The sequence below is a fragment of the Pipistrellus kuhlii genome, unplaced genomic scaffold (genome assembly GCF_014108245.1).
Source record: "Pipistrellus kuhlii isolate mPipKuh1 unplaced genomic scaffold, mPipKuh1.p scaffold_m20_p_2, whole genome shotgun sequence".
In the NCBI taxonomy this organism is placed as follows: domain Eukaryota; kingdom Metazoa; phylum Chordata; class Mammalia; order Chiroptera; family Vespertilionidae; genus Pipistrellus; species Pipistrellus kuhlii.
The window spans coordinates 121,712,267-121,727,355 of NW_023425515.1; the positions used below are offsets into that span (position 1 = coordinate 121,712,267).

At 39.1% G+C, this 15,089-nt stretch overlaps 1 protein-coding gene across 22 annotated transcripts in view; it reads right to left on the reverse strand.

Moving 5' to 3' along the window:
* The window catches only part of KIF13A (kinesin family member 13A), a 202,674-nt gene that overhangs the window by 95,294 nt on the left and 92,291 nt on the right, over nt 1-15,089 (reverse strand). Inside the window, exon 1 of one of the 22 annotated variants that reach the window (XM_045584298.1) lies at nt 2,226-2,252. The exons of the other annotated variants lie outside the window; for them this stretch is intronic. Within the exon in view, the coding sequence (XP_045440254.1) occupies nt 2,226-2,237 (12 nt within the window). The 5' untranslated portion in view covers nt 2,238-2,252. Of the gene's footprint in view, nt 1-2,225; nt 2,253-15,089 lie in introns of those variants that run through there. 22 annotated transcript variants of the gene reach the window in all.

Consider the following 15,089-nt stretch of genomic DNA (forward strand, 5'->3'; position numbering starts at 1 on the left):
TTAAATGACCAATATAGGCTATTTTCCAAGTTTTGTGTATTTATTGCTATAAACCTTGGAGCTACAATCCTATCCCGGTTGGTATTCTCTTCATTTCCACCCTTCAAAATGCTTCATACTCCTTACAGCCCAATTCAATATATTTTTCTTCCAGGAAGCATTCCTTGGTTAGTTGAAAGGAATTAGCTGTCTCTTCTCTGAACTCTCACAACACTGTTTAATCCTTTTTGTGACACCTACCCCAATTATCCTATTTTTCACTTATCGTGTATATTATCTCTGCATATGTTTCAAAGCCACTGGTAGACTAAGTCCCTTGAAAGCAGGAACCAGACCTGATTCCTATTTGTATACTTCAGTATTCAAAGTAATTATTTATAATTATTTATTGAATGATTACTGACAGTGAGACCTGACATGAAATCAGGTACTTTCTCCATCCGTCAAAAGATTAAGTTATGCTCTGAATAGTTTCAGCAATATATACATACATATACATATATATATGTATATATTGCTGAAACTATTTATTTCAGTGCTTTTAAAACGGATTCTAGTAGGCACACAACTTACTTGAGATCATCAATCTCAAGTCCAAATTCAGTTTTGTTACTTATACAAACATTCACTCTGCCTTACAATAAACAAGGCTAGAATGAACAGCTATGAAACAATACTCAGCCAACAGAGTGTGGAATATTTATTGCATTCAGAGGCTGCTGCAATGACTCCGGAGACCACACAAGCGTAATCCAGTTAATCATCCTGCCTCTGGCAGGACTGGAGCTTCAACACTTTTCCTGAGAGATGAAGATCTGTCTTATTTTTAAACATTTCCAGAAAAGGCGATTCCACAACCTCCTTTGAATGGCATCTTATACCACTTATTGTTCATTCCCAGGGCATTTTCCTTTCCTTTTCACCCAAGTCAATTCTCCTTACTTTAAATGACCAATAGAGGCTATTTTCCAATTTTTGTGTATTTTATTGTTTTCTTCTAGTGTCTCAATGAATTCCTCTCAGTAGTTGCTATATAAATGAAGTAATAATTTATCTCCTATTCATTTTCACACCTACCTAGAACTTATTATTTTAGTTTGCTATTCTGCTAGAGATTTACATTCACAGTGACGCCCCTTGAAATAAAATGAAATCCACTCCAAATCTTCAGGGTCTACCTCTCAATTAATAATCATTCCAAAATTCTGTTCCAACCTCCATTCCGAACAAACAATTAATAGTTCAAGGCTGTTTTTGCTCAAAGATAAAAAATTTTATTTTAAGTGTTTGTCCCCTAATATTCAGACAAATGTTAAAAGGGACTGACAGAAATGATAGATTCAACTGTTCTTTGCTTGTCGAATACCAGCCTATCCCTGAACTGAACTATGTCTAAGATTTCAAAGTCTTTGATCACAGGCGTTTTAGAATGCTCATCCCTCAAACCAGTCATGGTTATCATTTTACTAAACACTTAGCAGTAAGAAAGCTGAAGCCCAGAAATTGGAGGGCTTTCCCTAAAGCAAGTGAATAGAAAAATTGTTATAACTGTTTTAATGCATGCCGTAAGTGATCATCCCCTCTATGGACTCAGACAGCATGCTGCAGCTCCCGCGGCACTAGGCCATGTGTTGTTCAGTGTGGTCTCACCTCCACTCTAAAGGTGAAGCCATCAGGGGACTTCAGCTCATGCACTTCATAGTGCCTGGGTCACTTCATAGTACCTTATACAGAGAAACTGCTGTATGTAGTATCTCTTAAAACAAAACAAAACACATACCGTATTTTTCGGACCATAAGATGCACTTTTTCCCCCCCAGAAGTGGGGGGAAAAAGTCCCTGCGTCTTATGGTCCAAATATAGCCTACACATATACTTTAAAAAAAAAGTTTTTTTACTTGCCCGGCTCTGTGTAGTCTCTGTGTGCTTGCCCGGCTCTAAAATGGTTCTAAATGCTGCTGTTTACTTTACAGGGTTGATTACATGTGTTTATGACTGTGATGTTGGGTTTTAATGCACATAAAATATTTTAGGACACTATTTGTTTCAGAATCTTTTTTTCTTCATTTCCCTTCTCTAAAAACTGGTGCGTCTTATGGTCCGAAAAATACGGTAATACCAGGAAAAGGAGTTGGAATGCAGACGAGAATACAGAATGGATGTGAGAACTGTTCTGAATAAAAACAGGTTCAAACTGCAAGATATATTTTTAGGTGTTTCATTACTTTCAGATGCATGTTCTGGGGAAACTTGGTTCCATCAATGGTTAAACACAGATTTGGTCACAAGATGAGCACTGTGGTCCTCTCCCATACCATCATTCCATGTTTCATGTAGATGAACAAGTATGACTACATCATGTATATAGTTGGCACAGAAATTAAAATAATTATTTGTTTGACTGTTGTTAGTTATGACTGTTACTAAAAGAGTTTCAAAGATATTTCAAATAATCTACTTATCATTTGGTCCAGTCATTTTCCTTGCAATCTTGTTAGCATTACAAACTATCCACAAAATATTATCTTTTTTCTCATGGGCAAAATTTACTTAGAATTTAATCACAAAAGGTCTATAACAAAAGGAAACATGATTTTCTTAGGTTTTACAGAAGTTTTGGTTTTCCAATACAAAATCCATTGATATTTCAAATGAGATAACAAAACTATTTTCTTTAGATTCCTTGGAAACCGACCACCTTAAAAAAATTACTTTTTTCAAAGTCAGCATATTAGAGAAATATGCTAAATAAGATTTCTAACTCATTTCATAGGAATTCCTAAATGCTTATTTCATCTATTCATTATGGAGTCACTGGTATCTTAACAAGTATGGGAGATGGGGGACTTCTTAATGCATAGGACTGAGTAAAAAAATAAATGGATTTTGGAGACTGAGTGTAAATCTCATGCTTCATCAATGCCAATCAACACTGTGAGAAATTTATTTGTAAAGACACTCATACCTTCCAAGTGCCTTCAACTAGAAAAAGAGCCAAAAGTACAGATGTTCTCTAGTTGTTTTTAAAATCTGAAAGCCATTGTCTTCATTGTTTTCAATAAAATGTGACTCCACCTCCTCAGAATCCCACTCCTTCCCTCTTCATTTGCAACTTGTAAAATTCATAACAGCATCTAATTCCCTGCAGCTTACAGTCCACATCTGCTCCACCTTCATCACTCCCTTAAAAATGTTAGCTCTGTATCTTTGTGAACCACTGAACAGCTAGCGAAGTTACTACCAGTTGTTTTTAATAAGTCTGTTGAGTGATGTGTATTCTGAGGCAAAGGAGTTCCAGGACTTGGGAGCAGGATCCAGCATAGCCAAACCCCACCCTTAACCAAAAATTCAATCTCTGTTGGCATTTCAGCTAAATTCCATTTGCAACTTTGAAAAAAAGGAAGAAAGAATCTTCTACATTCCTTGAAGAACCAGAGTTATCAACATGTTCTCAGAAATGTTTGGCTCAGTGATTAGAACGTTGGCCTGTGGACTATCGGCTTAAAATTCCTGGTCAGGGGCATGTACTTCAGTTGCAGGAGGCAATTGATGTGTCTCTCCTCCCCCTTCCTTTTTATTCTCTCTAGAAATCAGTGGAAAAAGAATCCTCGGTGAGGATTTAAAAAAAAAATTATTTGCTAGTCATTTTCCTGATCCATAAAACCAAATGTAAAGGTACTTTCCTTGGCATTACCTCTGTATGTTTCCTTTCATTCTTTCTTCTTGTATGCTTTCTCTACTACATTCTCCAATTTTAAAACGTGTAATCCAGAAAGCAATTAACAAATGCCTATTTGTCACTTTTCTGTTTTAGGTATCTTAGGAAACTCAAATATGTATTAGGCATTTTTTTTTTTTGTCCTCTAGTTTACAATCTAGTTGAAAAGACAAAACATAAACAATTATTTTTAAAAGCAAAAAAGTACACTCTTTTCAAAATAAATTTAATATTGCTCATAATCCTTCTCCAGGCAGAAAGTGATAATTTTATCTATTTTCTAGATATTTTAATTTTATGCAAAGAAATATTTCTAAACAAAAACATTAGATTTTTTGCAAAGTGAGTCAAAGCCTACTCCCTTCCAATTTGTCCTTATTAAAATCTTTCAATGTCATCTCAAATGTTACTCCTTATGAACCTTTCTTAAGGACACTGCTTATTACTCTGAATTTCATAGTTGTCTACTAGATTGTGTGTGTGTGTGAGTGTGTGTGAGAGAGAGAGGGGGGGAGGGAGGAGAGAGAGAGAGAGAGAAAGAAAGGGAGAAAGGTTCTCTTTTAAAAAAAATATATATATTTTATTGATTTTTTACAGAGAGGAAGGGAGAGAGATAGAGAGCTAGAAACGTCAATGAGATAGAAACATCGACCAGTTGCCTCTTGCACACCCCCTACTGGGGATGCGCCCACAACCAATATACATGCCCTTGACTGGAATTGAACCTGGGACCTTTCAGTCCGCAGACCAACGCTCTTCCACTGAGCCAAACCGGTTTCGACAGGTTCTCTTTGTTTTGCTATACTAATTCTTAGAGGACAAGACCATGGTTTTCCTAATGTTTTTACTGTCCATAATTCCAAACTAAAATACTCTGAGAAGATATTTTTTTAAAGCAACTTCTTGGTGAACTACCTTTTAATTAACTAATCTTGTAAAACTGTGTTTTCACATAGGATGGCTGCTTAGAATGTACATGGTGAGTATGAATTCTCTGCAACGCTGCAATCTATCTTTTTTTAAATAATAATTATTGTATTATTATATAATTTATAATTATTATAATCTTTAATAATGAAAGTGTAATATGCAAATTGACCGAACGATGGAACAGCAGAATGACCACCCAGATGACCACGCTATGACATGCACTGGCGCCAGGCCAGCCAAGGCAAGTGTGATGCGATTGGTCAGGAGGCTCCCCCATCGCCCCATGATCGTTCCACAGAGGGAGGCCCAGCCCACCCTCTGCACAGCAATCGATTGTGGAGCCCTGGCTGGGTGGGCTGGGCTTCTCCCTCTGCGAGGCGATTGATCGTGGAGCCCCATGATTGACTGCCCCAGAGGGAGGCCCAGGCCACTGGCCAGTGACACTGTGGCGGACGTGTGGGGCTGGCCAGCGATCATACCCCATGCCTGCTGCTTGCAGAGGGAAGTGACTGGTGGTGGGGAAAAGGGGGCAGTGCCGCAAGGATGGCAAGCAGCTGGAAGGAGGCCAACTGCTGGGAGCCAGGGGAAGGAAAGCCCCGATAGGCCCTGATCATTGGCCAGGCCTAGGGACCCTACCAAAGGGGCCCCAGATTGCGAGAGGGCACAGCTGGGCTGAGGGGGACCCACCCCCCCCCCAAATCCCATTCATAAATTTTATGCACCAGGCCTCTAGTAGAGTGGGTAATACAGCAGTACTTTGTCAACCTCTCCCTTTTCACATCATCTGGTGCCGCCCGTCAGATGTTTATTGAATTCTCAATCTTGGTTTCTAAGAAGAGAGAAGAAAGCTCCCATATTTATCTATATATATGTCAAGAGTCAGCCATCTCTTCAGCTCTGAAAACTTCCACCAATCACCAAGAAATCCTCTGGGTGTATTAAGCACAGTGGGAAGTCCAAGAGGGAAAAGAAGAAAAGAAAATGTAGATTGTATTAGGGAATCCCTCCTTTTTGAAATCTCCTCCCTTTCCTCACTTTCTGCCCAGTGAGCTACAAATCCTTCTTTAAGAACTGCCTAAATGTCACCTTCTCCAGTGTTTCCTCCTCTCCACATTTATGCCCCTATTCTGTGCAGTTTTTGTTGATAGCTCCATCTCTCTAATAACTCTACCTAAATAACTGTACATTTTACATTAAAATAGGACTGTAGGAATTTAAACAAAATGTATATTAATAAATGCTTGGTGCATAATAGTAACTCAGTGTAAAACAGCTACTGTTATCAGTATTAACAGAATCTACTCATGGGCTCCTCTCCCCAGTTAACAGTACAGTTACCACCTATGGGGTATTTACTACGTACTAGGCACATCCTAAGTACTTTATAGTCTCATCAAGCTGGGAGGTTTTCTGAGCCAGGGACTGTGCTAATTCATTTCTTTATCACTACAGGTATAGACATAGTCCATAGGTGCTCAGCATTTGCTGAATCAAATAGCGAAAAGAGAAAAGCCAAAGAAGGTCCACATTGCCCTGAGTAGAGTTGCTACAGTTTGTTGTGTTCTGTGTCAAAAGCATCAATGCAAAACACACTACCTCCTAGCTCCCAAATCCAGAATCAAAGGGTTTGAGGGGAAAAAGCACACTCTATAAGAACTCGCTTTGTCTGCATGAAGGATTGTGTATCTCTCCTTTCATTCTATACTGTCATCCTTTTCCCTTTTCACAATGAATCCACTGTTCACATCTGCACACCCCGCTGCTATTAAGTTTGTTCTGGCTACTATCTACTTTGAAAACTGAGCCCAAGATCTCTCCACAAATCCCCATTTCTCCAATTTTATAAATATTGGTTTGCCAAAGTCCTGTTTTGTGGTTACTTTTCAACTTTGTCAACTTGAGAATATAATTTATTTAAAAGACACATGCCAAATTTGTTCACATGTCACCATACTGGGTTATGAGAATGAGTCAGACAGAAAAAAATTAAAGTACTATATTTCAAGTCAGGTTAAAATTTTCCTTTAATGCCAAGCTTCAAATATTTTCTATTTTTCTGCTATTATCAGAGATGTGAAGAGTCATAAAAATAAATAAATAAAAGAGTTAAACTTCATTCACCTTGGAGAAGCTCGACTGAAACGGAAGGGAAAGCCCAACACTGAAGGCCTTCTGACGGGAACGGCCTTCACCACTGCTATTTGCAAAAGCAGCTCTGCCAGCAGCACAAACTGTGCCTGTGCCTGTGCATCTCTGCTGCTGGCTCCAAGGAAGGGCTGCCAGAATGATCACCCTTGCTACCGGTGAGTTCCATGAACGAACACCACCTTCCCAACTCAAAAGCTGTCAAGACTGCTGTCTTTTTACAATGCAATTAATCATTTCCTCTACATATGCCTATTTGTGTACATAAGCAATATCTTTTTAAAAATATATATATATATTTTATTGATTTTTCACAGAGAGGGAGGGAGAGAGACAGAGCCAGAAACGTCGATGAGGGAGAAACATTGACCAGCTGCCTCTTGCACACCCCCTACTGGGGATGTGCCCGCAACACAGGCACATGCCCTTGACAGGAATCGTACCCGGGACCCTTCAGTCTGCAGACCGACGCTCCACCAATGAGCCAAACCAGTTTCGGCCACAAGCAATATCTTGAATTGTAGTTGACACTGCCTGACTGGGAAGATGTCAAAGCATTTTAAATATATTTTTATTGATTTTTTTTACAGAGAGGAAGAGAGAGGGATAGAGAGTTAGAAACATCGATGAGAGAGACATCGATCAGCTGCCTCCTGCATACCCCTCACCGGGGAAGTGCCCGCAACCAGGGTACATGCCCTTGACCGGAATTGAACCCAGGACCCTTCAGTCCGTAGGCTGACACTCTATCCACTGAGCCAAACTGGTTCCAGCAATGTCAAAGCATTTTTAAAGACTTAAAGCAAGCCAGCAGCCTCTGCTGCACATCTACCAGCCAGCAATAGGCATCATTCCTGATCTCAGGGAACTCAGTCTGTTTAGGAAACGACTGTTTGGAGAGTAGTAGTACTCTCAACTGAAATCTAAATTTCTAAAGGCTCATGGAGAATGTCTCTTCAGAAAACTGATTCATCTTTGCATTCATTTAAAAGGCATTTACTGAGTAGCTATTATGAGCCAGTTAAGAGTTCCCCAGTTATAAGGATCTCACCCTCTATTAGAGGGAAGTAATAAAAAAGGAGAGTACAATATATAGAAGTCAGTATAGGGCAAGAAGGAATAATTACACTGCAGGGCAAGGTGAGGGTGGGGTGAAAGGGGCCCAGGAAAGGTTTCTAGAAGAGGAAAAGCATGGGCTGAATTCTGAAAGATAACGGTTGAGAAAACAAGTGGGAAAGGCATTCCAGGTAAAGGAGAAGCCAGCAAGCAACTGAGATGAGGAGGAGCTGAGCAGTGTGCAAAGAACAATGAGCGGAGAAGAAAGAAGGAAAACACAGGGAGTAGGCAGAGGCTAGACCACGTGAGACTTTATGTGCCTTAAAAAGCCTGGGATGGTTTGTTGGCAAATGACAAGATCATATTCTTACTTTGGAATGACCATTGTGGCAACAATGTGGAAGATGGACTGAACAGGTATAAGACAAGAGGGGGAAAAAAAAAACCATTAGCAAATAATCATGATGAAGGTAAAAATTTCCAATACCCAACTTCAGTGGGGCTAGAGAAGAGATGTAGTGAACAGTCACTCTTTTTTTTTTTGTCTAGCATCCCAGACCCTATTTATTCTAGAAAAAGCACCTTTTCTTTGGAGAACTGTACTAACCTCCACTCCAGCCATTTGGTTCCCATGGCTTGCTGCCATGTTTTAATATGGCAGATCATATAAAAGCCTATGTTCAGGGAAGAAGGCAGGGAAGATGCACATGGGGACTCAAGTTGGACCACTCACAGTTCCATAATCTCTTGACCAGTTAACTGGTCCCAAGCATCTGATAGAATTTGTGGCATAGGGACCAAGAAGTAAGTCAAACCAGTCTTTCTTCAACAACTGATGCTAGAATCTGGGTAAAACCATTCAGTTTAAATTTTTTTAAAATAGTTACAAGTTCTACCAAACCCCAGACTAATATTATGACAGAGTAAAGAGCTTCTACTTAGCACTAACTCAACTCCAACTCATAATACTTGATCATTCAGTTTTACAATCTGTTCCACAGTTACTGAGGGGAGAGGGTTGGGATGTCACAAATCCACAATCAGTGGCATTTCTGGTTCTTTTAGGCTCTGATTGCTTCTTCTCAAAAAACAAACAAACAAAAAAACTAGCCACCTAGATAACTTCTCCAACAGCACATTCAAAAGGTAAGGTAGGTGTTTACAAACACAGGTTTACTCTCAACAAAAAGAGCTCAAAAGAGCCTGAGCTGGGAGGCTCAGCTGGTTAGTCATCCTGATATGCTAAGATTGCGGTTGACAGAGTTCACTCTGCTGGGGATGACCCAAGCCTGAGGTGGGATGGGAGAGATATTAAGCGGGATTCACGACACTGCCTGTTCTAACAGGCTTTCACTGCTCTGGATTTGGAGATGGATCAATGCCAAGAGGCAGGGGAGATGGATCTCCTTTTTATCTGGTCTCCTGTCAGTGACATCTTTAGGCACCTACAGGCACACAGCTGCAGTGGAACACCTGGCTCTGAACAAAGCCAGCAAGAAGGAGAGAGGGGAGGGGCAGACCCTGTAGAAATTTCAAGTATAACAGCAGCACTACGTTTCAAAGGCTTTTTTTTTGTTTCGTGGGCATTTTTTACAAATGTGGTTTACAATGATAAAGTATACTGGATTGTATTATTGTTCCAATTTAGTTATTGCCCTCCCTATAAGCAGATTACACATCTGTGTGACTGTAGTACCTCTGGAGGGAGGAATATATTCCTGACCTCACTGACATCAGCTCTGACCATGTGACTTGCTTTGGTCAATTCAACGAGGACAGAGATGTATGCCAGCTTTAAAAGGCCAGTGCATGATTTTCCTTCTCTCCCATCCCCCAATAACAGCAAGTCCCAGATAGGGGCAATTCCTTCAGATGGGAGCCCAGATTGAAGTGACACAATAAGAGCCACAGATGATCTCTGCTGACATAGAACAACAGAGAAATAAACCTGAGTTGTCTCAAGCCACTGAACTTTTGAGGTTATTGCTGCTGCATCACCTAGCACAAGGTGGCTGACACACAAAGTGGTTATTACAAAGTAAAGGCAGATTGCTATCTACCCTATGTTCTCCACTCACAATTTACCCTACATCTTGCAGCCAGATTAATTTCTTTCATGTACAGTTCTGACCATGTAACTGTTCTATACAAAAATCCAAAATGATCCTTCATAGCCTACCAGATTAATGTCAGATTCCCAACCCTCTGTAAGCTACCTCCTTTCCTAGTTTTTAAAAACACAAATTCCTTTCAGGTACTCTACACTGTAACCAGAGTTTGCAATTCTAAAGACATCTGTAAGATTTTAAGAAATATATTCTTTTGTTCTTTATTCTTGGTTCCTGACACAGAGCTCCTAAATCCCTTGGAATTTCCTGGGTGACAGAAACCTCTCTTGTTTTAATAGGGGCTGGATGCCAGAAAGAACACATCTTGATTAGCTAGAACTTTCAGCCCCACTCCTCACTCTCCAGGAAATGGAGAGGGGTTAGAGACTGTGTTAATAACCAATAGTGCCTACATGAGGAACCTCCATAAAAACTCCTAAATGACAGGTTCATCTACCGAGTTGGTGAACAAGTCCATATATTTGGAGAGTGACACACCCCAACTCCAGGGAGACAGAAACTCCTGTGCTAAGGACCCTTCCAGACCTTACCTTATGTACTTTCCTATTCATCTGTGCTCTTTATAATAAACCAGCAAACCTAAGTGACTGTCCCGCTGAGTTTTGTAAGCCACTGTAGAAAATTACTGAACCTGACGAGGAGAGGATCTTCGGAAACCCTGATTTGGAGCAAAGTCATGGCACTGTGGGTAACTGGGGGACTGCTACTTATAATTAGTGTCTAAAGTGAGGACAATCTGGAGGGACTGAGTCTTTAACTTGTGGGTCTGCACTAACTCTGGGTAGTTAGTGCTAGAACTGAACTGCCTTGTAGGACATCCAGCTGGTGTCCAAAGAGAATTGGAGAATTGCTTGGTGTGAAAAAACCACCCATTTGGCCTCAAAAGTGTTGTGAGTAAAGAAAGAGTTTTCTTTTAACATCAATTAGTTTGTTTCTGTTCCTCACAAAATACACTGATCTCCATGCCCCATTTCTTCCATTTAAAACCTACACATAACTGCAGGCCCTCCTCAAGCCCCACGTTTGGCTATAAAGCCTTTCTTCCTCTGAAGTCAGAAAGTACTGAAACAAGGAGCGATGATGTTTGCCGTAATTTATTTTCCCTCACTTACAATGTTATATATGCTTAATCTTATTGACCTCATCATGAGTTTTAGAGAGCAGTAACTGCTTGAGCGCCCAAATTCCTCAAATGATACGTTTCACAAATGTTCTCAATATTTGTCTAATTAATGATACTTGCATCCCTAGAAGAAATGTATAGCAGGAAAGCTATGGTGCCATCTTGCTCATACAGTTGCAACACTCATGGACCCAGCTAGGAAGGCAGAAATGCCACAGATGACAGTAGAGCAACTGCATTTAACTGGGTAAGGAAACAAGCAAAAGCCTTAGGGTGGATGCTGAAAAATGTTTCAAACTCAGCTATGTGTTTAGTTGGAAACATTGCTGTCCAATAGAAATATAATACTAAGTATGTGACTTAAAATACTATTTATAAAGACATTTAAAAGTAAAGAGATTAAAAATAATTTTTAAAATGTATTTTATTTAACCCAATATAGCTAAAATACTTATCAATGTGGTCTGGAGTGTACTTTATACTTAAAACACATCTCACTTCAGACCAACCATGTATCATGCTCAAAAGCCAAATGGGCTGATGGCTGCTGACCTGAACAGTGCAGGTCTACAACTCATCACTTTTGAGGCAAACACTTTGTTTTCAGAAATTCACAAAACAAGGAGACAGAAGCCACAGAAAAAAATGGCAGTCACAGGTTGTAAAAGAAATCTGAATGAAACTGCACTGAAGAAGGCATAAGCTATAATAAGATTTTTCCCTTCCATTTTTCTAAGTCATTTTTAAAAGCCAAGTTTTTGATATATCAATATGCCTCTTTAAAGGACACTGCCTTAAAAAACAGACATGCAGACCAAGGGAACAAAATTGAGAACTCAGAAGTAAATCTATGGGCAAATAATTTTCAACAAAGGAGCCAAAAACATACAACGGAGAAAAGAAAGCCTCTTCAATAATGGTGCTGAGAAAACTGGAAAGCCACATGCAAAAGAATGAAACTAGACAGCTATTTGTCACCATACACAAAAATGAACTCAAAATAGATCAAAGACCTAGTTATAAGACCTGAAACAATAAAATACATAGAAGAAAACATAGGTACCAAACTTATGGATTTTGGTCTTAGAGAAAACTTTATAAATTTGTCCTTGAAAACAAAGAAGTAAATTAATGGAACTACATAAAACTAAAAGCTTCTGCCCAGCAAAAGAAACCATTGACAAAACAAAAAGGCAACCAGCCGAATAGGAGACAATATTTGCAAACAACTCCAATAAGAGCTCAATATCCAAAATATATATATTAAAAAAAAACCTCAAACAATTCAACAACAACAACCCCCCCCCCCCAAACAATCTAATTTTAAAATGAGCATAAGACTTGAACTGACACTTCTCTCAGGAAGACATACAAATAACCAATAGACATAAAAAGAAGATCAACTTCAGTAGCTATTAGGAAAATGGGAGTCAAAATGACAATGAGATAACACCTCACATCTATCACAATGGTTATTAACAAGAGAAGTAATAACAAATGTTGAAGAGGTTGTGGAGAAAAAGGAACCCTCATACACTGCTGGTGGGAATGTAAATTAGTACAGCCACTGTGGAAAATAATATGAAGGTTCCTCAAAAAAAGCAAGAATAAAGTTACCATATGACCCAGCAATCCTTCTTCTAGGTATCTACCTGAAAAGTTTGAAAACAATTATTCATAAAGACACATGCACCCTTATGTTCACTGCAGCATTATTTGTGGTGGTCAATACATGGAAACAACTCCTTTGATAGATAGTTGGATAAAGAAGACATGGTATGCAATGGGATACTATTCAGCCATAAGAAAAGATTATGACATCTGTGACAGGGATGGAATCTTGAGAATATGACGCCAAGGGAAATTAATCAGATGAAAAAAGTCAAGAACCATATTTCACTCATATGTGGAATATAAATCTAAAAGGAACAAATGAACAAATGAGACAAACGAAAACTCATAGACACAGACATCAGTGTGGTGGTTACCAAATGGGAAATGGGTAGAGGAGGTAGAAAAGGAAAAAGAGAGTCAAAATCTATGATGATGGCCGAGACCGGTTTGGCTCAGTGGGTAGAGCCTATGGATTGAAAGGTCCCGGGTTCGATTCTGGTCAAGAGCATGTACCTTAGTTGCGGGTACATCCCCAGTAGGGGGTGTGCAAGAGGCAGCTGATCGATGATTCTCTCTCATCGATGTTTCTAACTATTTCTCTCTCTTCCTCTCTGTAAAAAAATCAATAAAATATATATTTTTAAATCTATGGTGATGGAGGGAGACTTGACTTTGGGTGGTGAACACACAATGCAATATACAGATGATGTATTATAGACTTATTAACTTGAAACCTATATAATTTTATTAACCAAAGTCACTCCAATAAAGTTAATAAAATTTAAAAAAAGGCACTACCTTTGAAAAGCAACCACTTTATTTTGCTGTAATGTCATTTTCTTCTGTTCATGACTTTGAGGGATTAAACACCTTGATATCCGGTAGTGCCTGACCTCACTTGCAAATAAAACTTAAAACACACACACACACACACACACACACACACACACACACACACATTTAAAATGAATTTATAACAAAATTAAAATGTTCAAGTAAATCATACACTAACATAAGATATTAACATAATGACCATGAGAAAAAAAGTGAGCAATTTAGCAAAAAAAGGATATAATCCTAAACAGAAGGATTTTGCAGACATTTACATTTTCTCAAACTCTTCCTTCTTACTCTTCCCCCCCATCTTTGCCCAACAAAAGCCACCAAGTAGAAAAACAACTTCACGACCATGTGGTATAACAGAAAGTGTTTAGACTGTACCAGACGGCACTCAAGAAACCTAGGATTGGAGCTCTCCTCTAGATGGTCTTGGCCAATTAATTCCGTAAACATCAAGCTCCTTGGTCTTAAACATCAGGGCTTAAATGGTCTGAATGAGAAATTTCCAGCTCTATAGTATTCACTTGGCACACCGAAGGGGCTCAATAAATACTAAGGGAGGTAAGAAGAAAGCAGAAAGAAGAGGAAGAATTCATTTGTTTTTCCTTATATATGTTGAATGTGGCTCCTCAGGAAGGTAAGACAGTGTGCCAGATAAGACAAAAGCATGAAAATTGAAGGAGGGTCCTAGGATGCTCTGGACATTCTAGCACCCATCAGGGAGACCAGGAACTGGGTTTCCGAAGGCAAAGCTACTATGACCGAGGACATTTCCCTGTTTTTTCCCACAGATCACACATAGGGGCATAATTAGACAGTGATTCTCCACACATGTCCTTTTCCTCTGTACTACCTCCTGTCAAAATCCAAAGTTTATGAGAAGTTAGCTCAACTAACAAGCAATTTCCCCTTTCACTTCTATCTCTAAGACAAAAACCTTGGACTCAAAATTACAGTCACACTAATTAAAAAAAAAAAAAAAACTCTGAAAATTATGATACAAAGACTTAGAAAAAACAAAACAAAACAAAAGAGGCGGCATTAAGCAGGTGTCTCCATGTTTCTCTAGAAGCTTACTTTTCTTTTTAAGAGAAACAGGACACACTCTATAACCCTGCATACTATGCCACTGTGGAAGAAGTAGAAGGCATGCACTTGGCTTATGTTGAAATAAATTTTTCTCCACCGAGGAGTGCATATTTACAAAAAGAAACACCAAAAAGAAAAATCCAAATACATAAGAGAATGTATAAACAAAGATTTACATAACCTTTCTATGGCAGAGACTGAAAACCTTGTTAGGCATCTATATAAAATGCTCTGCCATCATTTCCAGTTCATCCCACTCCAAAACTGAACTCACCAGCTTCTCCCTGCACCGAACCAGCTCTTTATTCTTTAATTCCTGCTGAATTTTCAATCACTCAGTTTCAAACTTCAGAGTTGTCTCTGACTCTTTGTGCCTTATTATCTTCTCCCATATGCTGTCAGCATCCAAGTCCTAGATACTTTATTTCTGCAACGTTTTGATAAT